The sequence below is a fragment of the Pristis pectinata genome, chromosome 8, assembly GCF_009764475.1.
Source record: "Pristis pectinata isolate sPriPec2 chromosome 8, sPriPec2.1.pri, whole genome shotgun sequence".
Lineage (NCBI taxonomy): Eukaryota > Metazoa > Chordata > Chondrichthyes > Rhinopristiformes > Pristidae > Pristis > Pristis pectinata.
In genome coordinates, this window is record NC_067412.1 from 1,160,692 (window position 1) to 1,178,226 (window position 17,535).

General features: G+C 50.8%; 1 protein-coding gene across 3 annotated transcripts in view; it reads right to left on the reverse strand.

The window, feature by feature from the left end:
* Nucleotides 1-143: 143 nt before the first annotated feature.
* nlrc3 (NLR family, CARD domain containing 3) overlaps nt 144-17,535 on the reverse strand; it is a 60,762-nt gene continuing 43,370 nt past the window's right edge. For all 3 annotated transcript variants that reach the window (XM_052021381.1, XM_052021380.1, XM_052021382.1), the window contains exons 8-19: nt 12,610-12,693; nt 11,594-11,677; nt 10,798-10,881; nt 9,202-9,285; nt 8,166-8,249; nt 7,026-7,109; nt 5,297-5,380; nt 3,912-3,995; nt 2,735-2,818; nt 2,306-2,389; nt 1,376-1,459; nt 144-659 (exon numbers count right to left, since the gene is read on the reverse strand). In XM_052021381.1, the coding sequence (XP_051877341.1) occupies nt 569-659; nt 1,376-1,459; nt 2,306-2,389; nt 2,735-2,818; nt 3,912-3,995; nt 5,297-5,380; nt 7,026-7,109; nt 8,166-8,249; nt 9,202-9,285; nt 10,798-10,881; nt 11,594-11,677; nt 12,610-12,693 (1,015 nt within the window). In that variant the 3' untranslated portion in view covers nt 144-568. The remainder of the gene's footprint in view (nt 660-1,375; nt 1,460-2,305; nt 2,390-2,734; nt 2,819-3,911; nt 3,996-5,296; nt 5,381-7,025; nt 7,110-8,165; nt 8,250-9,201; nt 9,286-10,797; nt 10,882-11,593; nt 11,678-12,609; nt 12,694-17,535) is intronic.

Here is a 17,535-nt window from a genome sequence, read left to right on the forward strand (position 1 = left end):
TAGCACATTGCTTCATCTAGTGTGGGTTTCATTATCCGTGAGAGGTGCAACTTGGGACGTGTGAAGTACAAGAACCGGAATGAATCCACAGGCTGTTAGTGATAACATTGGCCAACATAAGCAGTTACAGAAGCACACGGACTGGATCGCTGCGTCCCCAGTCACTCATCACTGCAATATTATCTTTAATTGTTGCTTTCTGAAAAGAATGATAAATAAAGCACTTATACTGTTAATAACATATCTACAAATGGAGCATGTCCACACCGGTCTCGGAACCTACTCCCACAAGCGATTCCACATCCTCCTCCTACAGCAACTGGGTGCGACTGCTGGGGCCAAGTTACTGGAAGGAGACGAGAACCCAACCTGTGATCATTGGGCACAGGACTGGACACTAGGGCAATGAGAGAGTCCGGCTCCCGGGGGCCTCAGGGGTCAGCAGTCACCACTGTCCACACAGTCTCCCCCAGGCCTCGGGGGCAGTCGAAAGGGATGAAACACCAGAAGGCGGAGTGTGCCGTGTTGGACGGGACCCGTGAGCTGCTCCTCCCTGTCCCAGCTCGGCTCAGATCTCAACGACACAATGAGGGGACTTGCTTCTGATTTCAGCAGCAATGACCTTTGCTCCCGATTCGCCGATCTTATTGCCCTGGAGACTGAGAGAAAGAGCCAATGGAATGAGGTGTCACAACATTATGTTCTTTGGGATGGAAATCTTTAACTCCTACTGACAAGGCAGGGTAGTGTAGCGGGTAGTGCCGCTGCTTCCCAGCCCAGAGACCCGGGTTCGATCCCAATCTCCAGCGCTGTCTGTGTGGTGTTTGCACATTCCCCCTGTGACCATGTGGGTTTCCCCCGGGAGCTCTGGTTTCCTCCCACAAAGATGTGCGGGTCGCTGGGTTAATCGGCCGCTGTAAATCGCCCCCAGTGTGTGGGTGAGGGGTAGAATCGGGGGGGGGGGTGCTGAGGGGAATGTGGGGAGAACAAGAAATGGAACTAACATAGGATTGTGTAAATGAGTGCTTGATGGTTAGCACAGACTTGATGGGCTGAAGGGCCTGTTTCCTAACCTCAGGCCAAGCGATAGGTGGAGGAGTGTGGACCCATCACATGGCCAAAAATGCCCCAAACAGCTCCCTTTGCAGACCGAATGGGCGTGGGCTGTGCTGCTGTGGGCCCAGATTATGGGACCCTCGCAGATGACAGTTAAGACCCAATACCCTCCTTTTCCCGGCTGCACTGAGTGCTCAGGTTACCGGTGAGTCACCTCAGTTACTGTTTGACGGTTTCCTGACCCTCTGTAGTTCATGGCTGAAGAGGGAACAACGGCCAGTGTGAAGTGGGCCAGAACGAGAGAAATGGAGACACTTACTTGATGTGGGCAAGGCTGTGGTTGTACTTCAAAGCGATTGCAATGCACATTGCCCCATCCAGACCCAAGGAGTTCTCCTGAAGGCTGCAAGGCAACACATGTAGGAATCAACTAAGGACCATTGATAGACTAGTCTATTGTCATATATACCAGGGTGCAATGAAATTCCTTGTTCACATGAAGATCACAGAGAGGACAGTGTACATGCTGATAATAAATACAATGACAAGCTCAAAACAGCAGAATAATGCAAAGATTAGTTGAAAAATTCCAAAGTGTGTCACCCATCTCGGAGACTGCATTTGGACCAGGATTTCCTGCTTTAATGTCCAAGTGGGACTGACTCGTTCCAGGCCAATAGAACGTTTCCATCATCACTCCATGATACCCCCCTCTCTAACCCAGTTGGTGGGAGGAGAATTCTGGGAACACACACCAACCAATCAGCAACTGCCCTCTGAGCCCAGCACTTCCAGACGCTGACCTTTCAGCAGTGAGCGAGTGATCGTTTCACCGCAGCGTCTGGTCCGGGGCCAACAGGTTGTCCGTTCAGACCTCGCTGTGGTATTGGATCCAACCAATTGGCTAGCTTGTGGCCTCGTGTCAGTAATAGGTGGGGATTCCCCAACAATCCCACTAGTTCTGTAATGCTGTTCAGGGAAGGGAACTGCCACCCCTGCCAGCTGACATCTCTTTGACCTCAGTCCTACACTGTACTTCCCTAAGTTACAGGACAGCTGGTGTGGCCCACAACTTAGTTAGCTCAGTTAATGGGACCTACAGAAGCCCAGATGCTGCCTGCTCCACTGGATCTGCTTCTAATCGACACTGTGGGATCCACCGGGGTTCTGTAAGGTTCCATTTAATTCAACTACTGTAACCCTGTTTTCCAAGGACGAAGTTAAACCAGGCAAAGTGAATGGCACGTACTTGAGAGTCTGGAGGCTGTTGTTGACTTTCAGACCTGCGGCAATCGCCTTCACCCCAGCCACGCCCACTGCATTTCCTCGGAGACTGGAATAGACCAAAAGGCACTCAGCTCTCAGGAACACACATGTGTGCACACGCACTCAATGCATAAGCATGAACATGCAACGCAGTCACAAGCTCCCACGGCCCAAGACACATCATGAATTTTAATATTTAAATAAAAAAAATAGAGATTGTTGATTGAAAAGTTAGACGTGGAGAAAGTTAAGAAGTAGGAGCGATCAACTTGCTGCTTTGAGAACCCGGATGATGCGAAGAAACAGCACCAGGGCTCTGGGTCAAACAGCACCGAGGGTTGTCTCAACTTCCCCGTGTCAGCAAAAGTGTGGACCAACACACAGTGGTACCCGATCACAAGAATGTACTCACTCCAGTGTGGTCAGGCTCCTGTTCACCGCTAGGGCGTCAGCCAAGGCCTTGGCACCTCTTTCACCCACGGATGTCCCCTGGAGGCTGCAGTGAAGGAACCAGTCAGCAACAAAACGGCTTCATATTCCCGTATACACAGTGCATCAAGGACAACTCACCAAGCATAAACAAACAAATTATACGACGATTCCCGCCTCATCTTAACAACACTTAAGGACCATGACGTGGAAAGAATTAGAACCATCACAGTACGCTGAGTCTGTGCTGGTTCCTGGTCAGCGACCTCAGCTGTCCCATTGCTCAGCTCCTCCCCAGAAGACAGGGACATGTTCCTCTCAAGCTCCCGTGAAATCCCCTTTTGGACCAGCGCATGGAGTTTTGGTCTCCTGATCTGCAGGAGGATGTTCTTGCAGTGGAGAGAGTGCAGGGTCTCCAGACTGGTCCCTGGGACTGCAACATTGGGTTTATATTCGCACGTTTAAAGGAATGAGAGGGGACTGCAGTGAATTTATAAACTGCCGGCAGCACTGGAGATGTTCCCGAGGGCGGGAAGCCCAGAACCAGGGGTCAACGCCGAGGATACGGCAAGACCGTTCAGCACTGAGGTGAAGAGAAATTTCTGCTCCCAGCCGGTGATGAATCTGTGGACTGATCATTAAATATATTCTGTGAGGAGTGACGGCTAAAGTGATCAAGGGGCAAGGGGAGAAAGCGGGAACAGGGGACTGAGTGTGGATAATCAGCTTCAATCACATTGAACGGTGGAACAGACTTGAAAGGCCGAATGGCCTCCCCTGCTCCTAACTTCCAGGTTTCTGTGAATGCTCAGCGAGCTAGGATTGTTCCTTGAGCAGACCAGGTAAGGGGAGAGCAGTTCAAAAATCATACTGGCCTTGCAAGAGACATAACAGGGAGAAACGGTTTCATTCCCCTTTGTGGAAGTACAGAGGGAGGTGTGAAGTAACATACACAGCGCTGCAGGAACCCAGCGGATCAGGCAGCGTCTGTGGAGGGAGATGGACAGTGCACGTTTCAGGTCGAGACCCTTCACCTGGACTCGGGGAGATGTGTAAAATGTTGTTATGTACCTGCCTGGGGGGCACAAATTCAATATTCACTTTGTAACTGGACAAAGAGGAAGAAATTCCAGAGCTGTGGGTAGGAGCTTGACACTTACTACAGGGAGGTCAGCACCGAGTTACACTTCAGCGCAGCCGACAGAGCGATGATCCCTTCATCTCCAATGCTGTTTTCCTGAAGACTGAAGGTAAACAAGCCCAGGTGATTACCAGCGCTGTCCTCAGCAGGGAGGTAAGTAATACAACAAGAAGGGGCGCAGGCAGCAGTTCTAACCCTACTGCTCCTGTGTCCGACCCCTGTCCCCTCCACCAACATTTCAGGTTAGAGTCACAGAGCTGCAGCACAGAAACAGGCCCTTCAGCCCATCGACTCTGTGCCAACCATCGACCACCCATTTCTATCAATCCAACACAAGTCCCATTTTGTTAATTCTCACCCAGATTCCCTCCTCAGCCACAGACTGGGGGCAATTCACAGCGGCCAATTAACCCACTAACCTGCAAACCGGAGCACCCGGGGGAGACCCACGGTCACAGGGAGAACGTGCAGACTCCACAGACAGCGCCGGAGGTCGGGATCAAATCCAGGTCTCTGGCGCTGAGGCAGCGGCACTACCTGCTGCACCACCCTAATCCTCATGCTTCATCGCGCACACTACCCCAGCCCTGCAGAGGAAGCAGGGCAAGCAGTGGTGAGGCAGAGTGTATGAGGGTTCAGACCCACTCCCAGACCTGGGGGGCAGACAGTACAGGGCAGACCGAGGGTGCATAGGTCTCGCTGGGCCTCAGACCTGGGGGGCAGACAGTACAGGGCAGACCGAGGGTGCATAGGTCTCGCTGGGCCTCACGATCCTTGTCACATCCTCAGGAGGGAGTCCAAGTCCTACAACAGAAAAACAGGCCTTTCGGCCCACCAGTTCCATGCTGGCCATCGGGTACCCATCTACACCAGTCCCATTGACCAGCTCTCGGCCTGTAGGTTCTACAACGTGGCATTTTAAGTGCTCATCCAGATACCTGTTAAATCTCAGGCAGTGCATTCCTGATTCCAACCACCCTTCTCAGATCCCCTCCAGCCCTCCTCCTCACTCAAACCCACACCCTCCAGTTTTACAGCCCTGGGCACCCTGGCTAATTTTGATTCATCACTGGAAACAGATTATTGGGTTGTCATCACAATGTGTTTGTGGGATCTTGCTGTACACAGGCAGTGCTGCGTTTCCTGCATTCTAACAGAGATGGTTCACCACTGGCTGCGGAGCTCCAGGCCATCCAGAGGCTGAGAGGACGACTGATGTTTCAGCAGCAGGGCAGAGCCCTGCAGCTGCCGGAGGCTGAGGCTGAGGCAGAGACTGAGGGGAGAGAGGCAATGAGGCACATGTGCCGAGATTCATTTGTACAAGGCTTTGACCTCAGTCTCACTGGAGTTCAGCTGCAGACAGAGATAAGGAGGGGGAGTGAGGGCAGAGGAGAGGGGACTTACTCGAGGCTGGTGATGCTGTGGTTGGACTGTAGCGCACGAGCTAAAGCTTTGGCAGATTCTGGGCTGATGAAGTTCCACTGAAGACTGAAAGAGAAGGTGGACAGACATTAGGCTCGTCAGCCCCTCACAGACTCCACATCCAGTTCCATGGGTACAGAACAAAGCAGTTTCCACCTTTATAAACATAACCACATTATGATCTGTGCCCATTCAAGGCTCTCGGACTGGTCTCCAGCTGTTTTGGGTCCCTGCGGGGTCAGAAAGTCTCCAGCGTGGGTTCCATGCTGGGCCCGGAGACTGCAGCATAAATGACACCCGACACCACAGGGGTGGCACATCCAGCAGAGCCACAACTAAACCATCCCCTCCTCCAGCAACCTCCCAGTACGAGGGGTTTGTGGGGAAAGTGGTGGGGGAGGGAGAGGCTCTGGGCAGGCAGGGGAGGAGCAGATGATGGGTTGGTGGACAGACAAAAGATCAAGGGTACCGGGGAGAAGACTGTGGAGGTGGTGGGAGGGGGTTCCATGGGGCTATAGAGTTGGACAGCACAGGAACAGGCCCTTTGGCCCACCGTGTCCGTGCTGGCCTTTGTGCCCATATACATTTATCTGCATTAGCACCGTCTCCTTCTAGCCCTCGTCTATACAAGCGCCTGTCTAAATGCTTCTTAAACACGGTGACTGTACCTGACTCCTCCACCTCCTCTGGCAGCACGCTCCAGATATCAACCTCTCTCTGTGTAAAACACTTTCCCCTCAGATCCCCTTTAAAGCTCCTCCCTCTCACCCTAACCCAACCCCTGCCCTCCTGTTTTTGATGCAACTACCATGGGGAAAACATTTTGACTATCGTGCCTTTCCATGCCTCGTATAATCCCACATATCTGCATCAGGTCCCCCCTCAGCCTCCCTCACTCCAAGGAAAACAGTCCCAGCCTGTCCAGCCTCTCCCCATAACTAACGTCCTCTGATCCAGGCAACACCTTGGTGAATCCCCTCTGCATCCTCCCCAGCACAGTCACATCCTTCCCACAGTGCGGTGACCAGAACTGCACACAGTGCTCGCAGTGCGGTCTCACCAGTGTTCTGTAAAGCAGCAACGTAGCATCCTGACTTTTATTTTCTGTGCCCTGAACTATGAAAACAAGCATACCGTACACCTTCTTCACCCTCCTACCCATCTGTGTTGCCACTTTCAGGGAGCTATGGACTTGGACCCCTAGGTCTCTCTGTTCGCCAACATTCCTTAGTGCCCTACCATTTACTGTACATGTCCCACCCCTGTTTGACTTCCCGAAGTGCATCACCTCACACTTGTCAGGATTACATTGCATCCACCAACGTTCCACCCAAGTTTTCATCTGATCCATATCCTGCTGTGTCCTTAGATAACCTTCCTCACCACCCACAGCACCACCAGCTCGTCTGCCATCCGCAAACTTACTAATCATTCCTCCCTGGTTGTGGGCATTGGTCCAGGTGGAACTTACTGTAAGGGAGAAGGATAGGTCCCCTCCACCTGCTCCTCGCTGTCCTCCACCCTCACCCCACCACCCGCTCCTCGCTGTCCTCCAACCCCCCCCCCCACCCTCACCCCACCACCAGCTCCTTGCTCCCCTCCACCCCTCCTCTCTCTCCACCACCCCCTCCCCTCCCCTCCCACCATCAGTGGCCCAGCCAGTGACTAGTGACTAGTGAGCTCTGCTCCAGTGATCCAGCCACACACTTACTGCAGAGAGGTGAGGGTCTGGTTCTCCTGAACAGCTGAGGCGATGGCTTCCGTCCCTTCATCGTGTAAGAGATTCGCTGTTAAACTGAAACCAAGAAACAGGACACACTGAGGACCACTGACTCTGGGAACTGCACCGGCCGGCCGGCCGGGGAGAGACACCACCAACACTTCCAGTGGTCCCTGTGGACAACAACTTGGAGGAGAACCTTGGGGCAGGTTTTCCCCTTTCTGTCCAGTTGAAATGTTTATACTTGAACAGATATTTGAGGGAAGGAGCAAGAATCACCTTCTCCCAGGTTTTGGGATGGTGTCAGAAAACGTAATCATAGAGTTGTACAGCATGGAAACAGGCCCTTCGGCCCAACTTGGCCATACTGACCAAGGTGCCTTCCTAAGCCAGTCCCATCTGCCTGTGTTTGGTCCATATCCGCCTAAACCTTTCCTATCCATGTACCCATCCAAGTGTCCTTTAAACATTGTTGATGTACCTGCCTCAGCCACTTCCTCTGGCAGCTCGTTCCATATACCCACCACCCTCTTGCCCCTCAGGTCCCTATTAAATCTTTCCCACCTCACCTTACCCTCCAGTTTTAGACTCCCCCACCCTGGGAAACAGACTGTGACCGTCCACCTTATCGATGCCCCTCATGATTTTATAAACCTCCTTAAGGTCCCCCCTCAGCCTCCTTTGCTCCAGGGAGAACAGTCCCAGCCTGTCCGGTCTCTCCTTATAACCCCAGCCCTCCAGTCCCGGCAACATCCTGGTGAATCTCTTCTGCCCCCTCTCTCGCTTAGTCACATCCTTCTGTAGTGTGGTGACCAGAACCGCTCACAGCGCTCCATATTCCAATATGTTCAATGTCATTCTTCCCAACAAAGAGTAGGATTATTCCCAATAAATTGGTGTAAGATTTTTTAAGATCTGACCAATCCTGGGCATGTCAATCCTGACAATATACACTTCACGTTCGTGATATTAAAGGCCTCTCACTCTGAAAACACACAGCAAAGCCAATTAGACACACTAATTGGTTTATTATTGTCACATGTACCAAGGTACTGTGAAAAACTTAAGGACCTTAATGACCCTCAGGTCATTCTTGCAGATACTCAAAGGAAGATTCATCATCAGACTTACTCCAAGCTCCTAAGCACCTTGTTTGCACGTAGTGCATTTGCAATTTCCCTTGCGCCATTCAAGCCGATGGAATTCTCTCGCAGACTGGAAACGGAAACACAGTTGAATAAAACAAAGGTCGTCCCTCCCTTTCTCCACGCAGTCACAGAGCCACACGGCCCACCCAGACTGTGCACCCTTCCACACCCATCCTACGCTCATCCCATTTCACTCTTCCCACATTCCCATCAGCTCCCCCAGATTCTACCCCTCACTGACACACAAGGGGCAGTTTACAGCAGCTGATTAACCCACCGACTCCGCACGTCTTTGGAATGTGGGGGGAGGGAGAATGTGCAAACTCCATCCAGGCAGCAGAAGGGAGGATTGAACCCGGGTCTCTGGAGCTGTGAGGCAGCAGCACTACCCGCTGTGCCATCACCTTAGTTGTTAACAAGGAAATCTGTTGTCCAATGGATCTGACAAAAGCAGCGAAAGAACATCTGAAAGTGGATGAAAGGGTGCAACACACACAAAATGCTGGAGGTCCTCCATCAGTCCAGGGCTTGCGACCTGAAACGTCGACTGCTTATTTCCCTCCATAGATGCTGCCTGACCTGCTGAGTTCCTTCAGCATTTTGTGTGTGTTGCTGCAGATTCCAGCACCTGCAGAATCTTGTGTCTCCGGATGAAAGGTTATCGACCTGAATCATTTACTGTTTCCTTTTGTTTGTCTGTCTCGCTCTCTGCAGACACTGCCTGACCTGCTGAGAGTTTCCAACATTCTCCATTTTTATTCCAGACCTGCAGCATCTGCTATTTTGTGCCTTTAATGCTTAAAGCCGCAGTGAAGGGATATCACAGAGATGCAACGCTCCGAGTTTGTGCATTACACACCCCACCCTTTTGCTTCTGGCAACAGCTGCACAAAGGGATCTCTCTCAGCACTCCACACTCACTCTACCACAGGCAACACCAGGTCACCTTCTGCCCAAAGCCCACTGACAATGGGGACAGGAATCCCCCATCAGATCGAGCACCAGGTCTGCAGCCTTACTTCAGGTCGATGAGGCCTTCGTTGAGCTTGAGAGCTGCTGTCAGGGCAGTGGCACCGTTGTTACTGATGGAATTACTCTGGAGACTGGAGGAAGGAAAGATACACGAGTCAGTGTCGATGGAAGACAGTATGGGCTGATCAGGATTAGTCACACGGCAATCAGTTCACGTATCTGTGGAGAATTCCCACAGAAAACAGAGAGCTGATCCGTGACACCTGTCTGCATGTTCACACCTGTGAGGGACTTGAACAGGTGAGGCCGAATACCAAGACGGGGTGTGAGGCAGACACTGGATGGATGCGAGGCTCTCGTCACCCATCCTGCCCAGAGGGAGAGAGTAAAATACAGACAGGCTGGTGAAGTGGGAAGAGAGGTGGCAGATGAGGTTTAGTGCTGAGAAATGTGAAGTGTTACATTTCAGTAGGAAGACTGAGAAGAGGAAATATCAGAGGGTGCAATTCTAAAAGGGGTTTGAGAACAGTGAGATCTGGAGCTTAGTCTGCATAGTTCACAGAAAGTTGTTAAAAAAAGTGTGCAAGACCTTGGGGTTATAAATAGAGACAGTGAGTGTAAGAGCAAGCAAATCATGCTGAACTTTAATAAACACTGGTTTGGCCACAACTTGAGTACTGTGTCCAGTTCTGCCCATTTATACCTTAGGAAAGGTGAAAGCTTTAGAGACAATGCAGACGATATTTCGTACTTCATTTTCCCTTAACGGCACACTTGGCCCATCAAGTCTATGCTGGTTCTCAGAGTAACCCCATCAGTCCCATTCCCCTAGACGTTCCCTGTAACCTATTCACACAGCGCATAAATAACTTACGGACCCGCACGTCTTTGAGGTGTGGGAGGAAACCCACACAGTCACAGGGAGAACGTGCAGACTCCACACAGACAGCACCCGAGGGTCTCTGGAACTGCACCAGCAGCACCATGCCATGCTGGGACTTTTACCAAGAGGCCTCCAGGGATGAGGGGCTTCGTGTGGACAGACTGGAGGAGCTGGTGCTGTTCACCTGATGACAGAGGAGGAGATGGACTCTTGGAAATCTTGAAAACTGTATAACACTGAAGGAGGCCATTCAGCCCATTGTGTCTGTGATGGTCGAGAGACAGAATGAGAGCTCCCCACCATAACTCCACCTTCCAGTACTGGTCTGTACCCCTACAGGTCACGGATCTACGTACTGTTTAAATGCCGGGAGGTTTCTGCCTCTCCCTCCCTTCCAGGAAGTGAGTTCCAGATCCCCACCACTCTCTGGGTACAGAGATCTCCTCATCTCTTCTCCAACCTTTCCACCAATTCCTTTAACCTCTGCCCCTGGCTTCTGATCCTCTAATACATGAAGGCTCACAATGAACCATTCCAGATCATGGTCAATGACTAGTTCCCTACCCTCACACTGCCCCTGCTGGGGGTGGGAGCTCTGCTGATGCCCCCCTCCATCACACAGGGACCCCTGGAGGCCTGGAGCTGGGGAAGGGCCGGGGAATGTCCCCCTTCACCCTCCCCTCTGGGATAAACCACCTGTGCTCAAGAACCAGAGTGTTTAAGCAGCGGGTGCTGATAGAGGACACAGCCCGGCACTTACTTCAGTGTGGAGAGGCTTCTATTTACTTTCAAGGCTTCAGCTATGGCACTGGCTCCAATATCACCAATACAGTTACTGGACAGGCTGGAAAAACAAGGCATAGAACAGGCATCATAACCATGCCTGGGCTCAGGTACTGCACATGGTGATTGGGCGGTGAGGAAGAAGGGCTAATGGTGATTGGATGGTGAGGAAGAGGGGCTGACAGTGATTGGGTGGTGAGGAGGCGCTGAAGGTGATTGGGTGGTAAGAGGGGCATATGGTGATTGGATGTGAGGAGGAGGACTGACAGTGATTGGGTGGTGAGGAGGAGGGCTGACAGTGATTGGGTCCTGAGGGGGAGGGGCTGATGATGATTGGATGAGGAGGGGGAAGTACTGATGGTGATTGGGTGGTGAGGACGAGGGGCTGATAGTGATTGGGTGGTGAGAAGAGGGGCTGATGGTGATTGAGTGGTGAGGTTGAAGGGCTGATGGTGATTGGGTGATGAGGAGGGGGGCTGATGGTGATTGGGTGGTGAGGTTGAGGGGCTGATGGTGATTGGGTGGTGAGGAGGGGGGCTGATGGTGATTGGGTGGTGAGGTTGAAGGGCTGATGGTGATTGGGTGATGAGGAGGGGGGCTGATGGTGATTGGGTGGTGAGGAGGAGGAGGGGCTGACAGTGAATGGGCAGGGAAGGGTCTGGGGTAAGTTAACCAGGGTGGGAGATGTTCTAACATCAGTTGAACTCCCGGCCAGGCATTGAGCCCTGTGGTAAAAATCAGATGAGAGATCCCAACCCCTTGCTGGGACTCACTTGAGCTCCTTCAGGCTCCCGTTATGTTTCAAGGAGCTTGCGATCCGTTTTGCTCCTTCGTGGTTGATGGAATTCTTCTGAAGGCTGAAATGAAGAGACAGGCATTTGATTTCTGTGATTCACTCATGTTCTGGTGTTGCTGGCAATGCCAGCACCTGCCCAGGTAAGCTGGAGGTGAACTGTGGGGAAGGTGCTCCCACTGCACTATTGGGGAGGGAGTTCCAGGATTTAGACCCAGTGTCGAGGAAGGACTGGTGATGGTGTGACTTTGGGGGCAACCTGCGGATGGTGCGAATGAGGGGAAGATGTAGGTGCACTACAGGGGGCTTCACAGCCAAGTCTGATTCACCTTGAAGAAGGGTCCTGACCCGAAACGTTGACCGCCTGCTTTTCTCCACAGATGCTGCCTGGCCTGCTGAGTTCCTCCAGCACCATTGTGTTTTTCATCTAGAGTCAAGCATCTGCAGTCCTTTGTTTCTCTGATTCACCCACTCCCCACCGCTCACACTGACGTGGTGCTGAGTGGGAGCAGCAGCATAGAGCTGGTTGGCTCATTTTCTCCACATTGTCTGGGAAGTGTGGCCAAACCCTAGCCTTCTACAGTTGGCAATGGCATGCAGGGGTCGGACCCAGACTGTCTGCTCAGCGACATTCCTTCACCGACACCCTACTGCCCAGGCCAAACTATTCGAGCCCTGCTACAGTAAGAGTGCTGCTGGTGGTGACTATGATTCACTCCTTGTGTTATCAGGAACCTGGGCCTTCCAGGACCCATCAGGTCCCAGGCTGATTCTTGAGGCTGACCAGTGGCAGGGTAGGGTGTCGGGGGGGTGGAGGGAGGGGTTGCTGATGTTCAGCGTTGTTCTCTGAGCAGGTCAGGAGACCTGCTTCACCACCACCAGGAGAACCACAGGTCATGCTCAGCACATACAGGGGAGTGGGTTCAAGGTCAATGTGTGGGAGCCAGGAATGGAATGGAAGACTTATTTCCACTGGATGATGAATGGAAGACTTACTTCAGAATGGTCAGCTTCCGATTCACGTGAAGGGCCTCAGCTGTGAACTTTGCTCCATCTTCACCTACAAAATTATTCTGAAGGCTGTGGGGAAACACAGGTACACGTTAGGAACGCGAGTGCGGCAGTTGTCAGAGCCCTCTCCTGCTCCACAGCCACCAGGTGAGGACTGGGAGCGCTCAGCAGGTCGGGTGTCGTCTGTAGGGAGAGAAACTGAGTCGGGTCTTCTGGTCAAGAAGGCAGAGAGGACAGAGCGAATGCCCGTGTGAGGACACAGACCAAAGGGTCAAAGGTAACAGTTACTCTAAAAGCCAACAGTAGGAGCGAAACAACAGACTGAAACGGGTATGGCCATATCTGTGAGAAACAAACGGGTCTTTACTTGGTCAGGTGAAACACAATATTCAGTTCTGAGGGTTGTAATATCCCTGGTCAGAAGATATGCTGCTGTTCCTTGAGCTTCATTAGAACAGTGCAGGAGGCCAAAGACTGAAAGGTCAGAGTCGGAGTGGAACAAAGAGTTGAAGTGAGAGGTGACTGGATGATCAGGGTTGACAGTACAGGCTGAGCAGAGGTGTTCCACAAGGTAGTCACCTGATATGCATTTGGTTTCTCCAATGTAGAGGAGGTCACATGAAGAACTTGGCTTGTAGTCCGAGTGAATCATGGCTTCACCTGGAAGGTCCCAGCATGGTGGGAAGCGAAGACGTACAAGAGGTGTAGCACCACGGGCAAATGCCATGGGAAGGGGAGTCATTGGTGGAGGTGGAGGTGAGGATCAGGGAGTTGTGGAGGGAATGGTCCCTTCAGAATGCTGAGAGCGGAGAGCGCGGAGAGAGCGGAACTTCGCCAAGGTCACTGGCACCCACATTGTAGGTCCGGGCCGGGCCGGAGCCCATGCTGTAGGTCTGATCCTGAGACTCTTCACACTGGCATTGACTAATCCTACATAAGCAGTTGCAATCTGACTGGGGTGGTGGGGTGGGAACTAAATATTCCAGGATGATTGTTTTTAGATCACTTAGTCTAAATGGGAAAGGAGCTGGGAGCAGGAAAATTGCAGGATGGTGCAGAGGGTTTTAGCTCAGGAAATCAGGAGTGTTTGTATGGGTGGGTGGAGCCAGGAAACCGTAAGAGGCAGACAGCCGTGGTCAGTGGTGTCTGTAGACTGCCCAACATCAATGGTAATGTGGGACATGGTATAAACCAGAACATTAGAGATGCATGCAGCAAGGGCAATGCAATAACCACAGGCGATTTAATCCACAGCTATACTGGGCATAGCAAATGAGCAGGACTGGGTGGAGGATGGACTCATGGAGTGTGTAAGAGATGGTTTTCTACATTAGTGTGTTGAGCCAACAAGGGACCAGTCTATCATTGATCTGGTATTGTGCAAATAGAAAGGATTAGTTAAGATGGTAAGTAGGAGGAGTTTAGTGAACATTGATTATAAAAAGATTGAACAAAATCACTTTCAGTCTCAAAGTGAGATCTTAAATCTAAACAAAGCAAACTTCAACAGGACAAGGCATGAGACGTTGCTGGTAGTCTGCGGCTTCATTAAAGGTGTGACAGTAAATGGATTGAAAGAATTAATTGAAATTTTACAACAAATATGTATATCTCTTTAAAATTTGGCATGAAAGGTGGTCCAGCCGAGGGTCACCTAAGAAGTTAAAGATAGCATTGATCAAAGGGAAAGAGCAGCAGGGAAAATTTCAGAGTTCAGCAAAGGAGGTAAAGGTGTTGATATGGAAAGGAAAAGCAGGCAAGACAGAAATATAAATTCAGACTGTGCAAGCTTGTATCGGTAAGTGAATGTAGGTTCCATGCAAACTGAGACAGAAGGAATTACACTGGGGAATAAGGAATGGCACAACAAATATTTCAGAAGACAGAAGATCTTGTGGAAACATTGGGCAGCAACAGGTCTAACGTGAACGAGGAGCTCAAAGGAATTGGCACAGGTACCAACATAGAACATAGAACAGTACAGCACAGGCCTTTCGGCCCACAATGTTGTGCTGACCTACATAAACACCTACTCTTTGATCAATCTAACCTTTCCCACATACACAGCCCAGAACCCTCCATTTTTCTTACTTCTAAATGACCCTATTGTATCAGCCTCCACCACCCCCGGCAGAGCGTTCCAGGCACCCAACACTCTCTGTGTAAAAAATCTACCTCTGACATCTCCCCTAAACTTTCCTCCACTCACCTTAAACTGATGTTTTCTGGTTTGGCCATTGCCGCCCTGGGATAAGGTGCTGGCTGTCCACTCTACCTATGCCTCTCATAATCTTATACACCTCTGTCAAGTCGCCTCTCATCCTGCGTCACTCCAAAGAGAAAAGCCCTAGCTCGCTCAACCTATCCTCATAAGACATGCTCTCCAATCCAGGCAGCATCCTGGTAAATCTCCTCTGCACCCTCTCTAAAGCTTCCACATCCTTCCTATAATGAGGCAACCAGAACTGAACACAATCCTCCAAGTGTGGTTTATAGAGCTGCAAATTTACCCCACGGCTCTTCAACCCAATCCCCCGACTAATGAAGGCCAGCACACCATACGCCTTGTTAACAACCCTATCAACTTGCACGGCAACTTTGAGGGAGCTATGGACTTGGACCCCAAGATCCCTCTGTTCCTTCACACTGTTAAGAATCCTGCCATTAACCTTGTACTCTGCCTTCAAGTTTGTTCTTCCGAAGTGTATCAACTCACACTTTTCCAGATTGAACTCCATCTGGCACTTCTCCACCCAACTCTGCATCCTGTTGTAACCTACGACAACCTTCTACACTATCCACAACCCCTCCAACCTTTGTGTCATCTGCAAACTTACTGACCCAACCGTCCACTTCCTCATCCAAGACATTTATAAAAATCACAAAGAGTAGGGGTCCTAGAACAGATCCCTGCGGAACACCACTGATCACCGACCACCAGGCAGAATAGTCTCCATCTACTACCACCCTCTGCCTTCTGTGGGCAAGCCAATTTCGAATCCACACCTCCAAGCCTCCATGGATCCCATGCCTCATGACTTTCTGGATGAGCCTACCATGGGGAACCTTGTCAAATACCTTACTAAAGTCCATATACACCACATCCACCGCTCTACCTTCATCTATTTGTTTTGTCACATCCTTGAAAAACTCAGGTTCATGAGGCATGACCTGCCCCTCACAAAGTCGTGCTGACTATTCCTAATAAAACTATGAACATAGAACACAGAACATGGAACACTATAGCACAGTACAGGCCCTTTGGCCCACAATGTTGTGCCGACATTTTATCCTGCTCTAAGATCTACCTAACCCTTCCCTCCCACATAGCCCTCCATTTCTCTATCATTCATGTGTCTATCTACGAATCTCTTAAATGTTCCTAATGTATCTGTCCCCACAACCTCTGCTGGCAGTGCGTTCCACACACCCACCACTCTCTGTGTAAAAAACTTACCCCTGACATCCCCCTTATACCTTCCTCCAATCACCTTTAAATTATGTCCCCTTGTGTTAGCCATTCTCGCCCTGAGAAAAAGTCTCTGACTGTCCACTTGATCTACGCCTCTTATCATCTTGTACACCTCTATCAAGTCACCTCTCATCCTCCTTCTCTCCAAAGAGAAAAGCCCGAGCTCACTCAACCTATCCTCATAAGACATGCTCTCCAATCCAGGCAGCATCCTGGTAAATCTCCTCTGCACCCTCTCTAAAGCTTCCACATCCTTCCTATAATGAGCGACCAGAACTGAACACAACACCCCAAGTGTGGTCTAACCAGAGTTCTATAGAGCTGCAACATATGCTTCTCCAAATGCTAATAAATCCTGTCCCTAAGAATCCTCTCCAACAGCTTGCCCACCACTGACACAAGACTCACTGGTCTATAATTCCCAGGATTTTCCCTATTACCTTTCTTAAACAAGGGAACAACATTTGCCATCCTCCAATCCTCTGGTACCACTCCTGTGGCCAGGGAGGATGCAAATATCATCGTCAACGCCCCAGCAATCTCTTCCCTTGCTTCCCGTAGTAACCTGTGGTATATCCCGTCTGGCCCCAAGGACTTACCTAAGCTAATGTTTTTCAGAAGCTCCAACACTGCCTCTTTCTTAACCTCAACATGCTCCAGCACATTAGCCTGTTCTACAGGGACCTCACATTTGTCCAAGTCCCTCTCCCTGGTGAACACTGAAGCAAAGTATTCATTAAGGACCTCCCCGACCTCCTCCACCTCCAGGCATGTTTCCTCTTTTATCCCTGATCGGTCCTACCCTCACTCTAGTCATTGTCCTATTCTTCACGTATGTGTAGAATGCCTTGGGGTTTTCCTTAATTCTACTCGCCAAGGCCTTCTCATGCCCCCTTCTAGTTCTCCTAAGTCCATTCTGAAGCTCCTTCCTGGCTACCTTATAATTCTCAAGAGCCCTACCTGATTTTTGCTTCTTAAACCTTTATGCTTCCTTCTTCCTCTTGACTAGATGTTTCACCTCTCTTGTCAACCATCGTTCCTTTACCCTGCCATCCTTTCCCTGTCTCAGTGGGACAAACCTATCCAGAACCTCATGCATGTGTTCCCTAAACAGCCTCCACATTTCTGCTGTGTATTTCCCTGAGAACATCTGTTCCCAATTTGCACTCCCAAGTTCCTGCCTAATACCATCTTAATTAGCCCTTCCCCAATTAAAAACTTTCCCACATCGCCTGCTCCTATCCTTGTCCATGGCTATGCTAAAGGTCAGGGAGTTGTGGTCACTGTCTCCGAAATGCTCGCCCACCAAGAGGTCTGTCATCTGACCAGGTTCATTGCCTAGTACTAGATCCAGTATGGCATCTCGTCTAGTTGGCCTGTCCACATACTGTGTCAGGAATCCTTCCTGGACACACCTAATAAACTCTGCCCCATCTAAA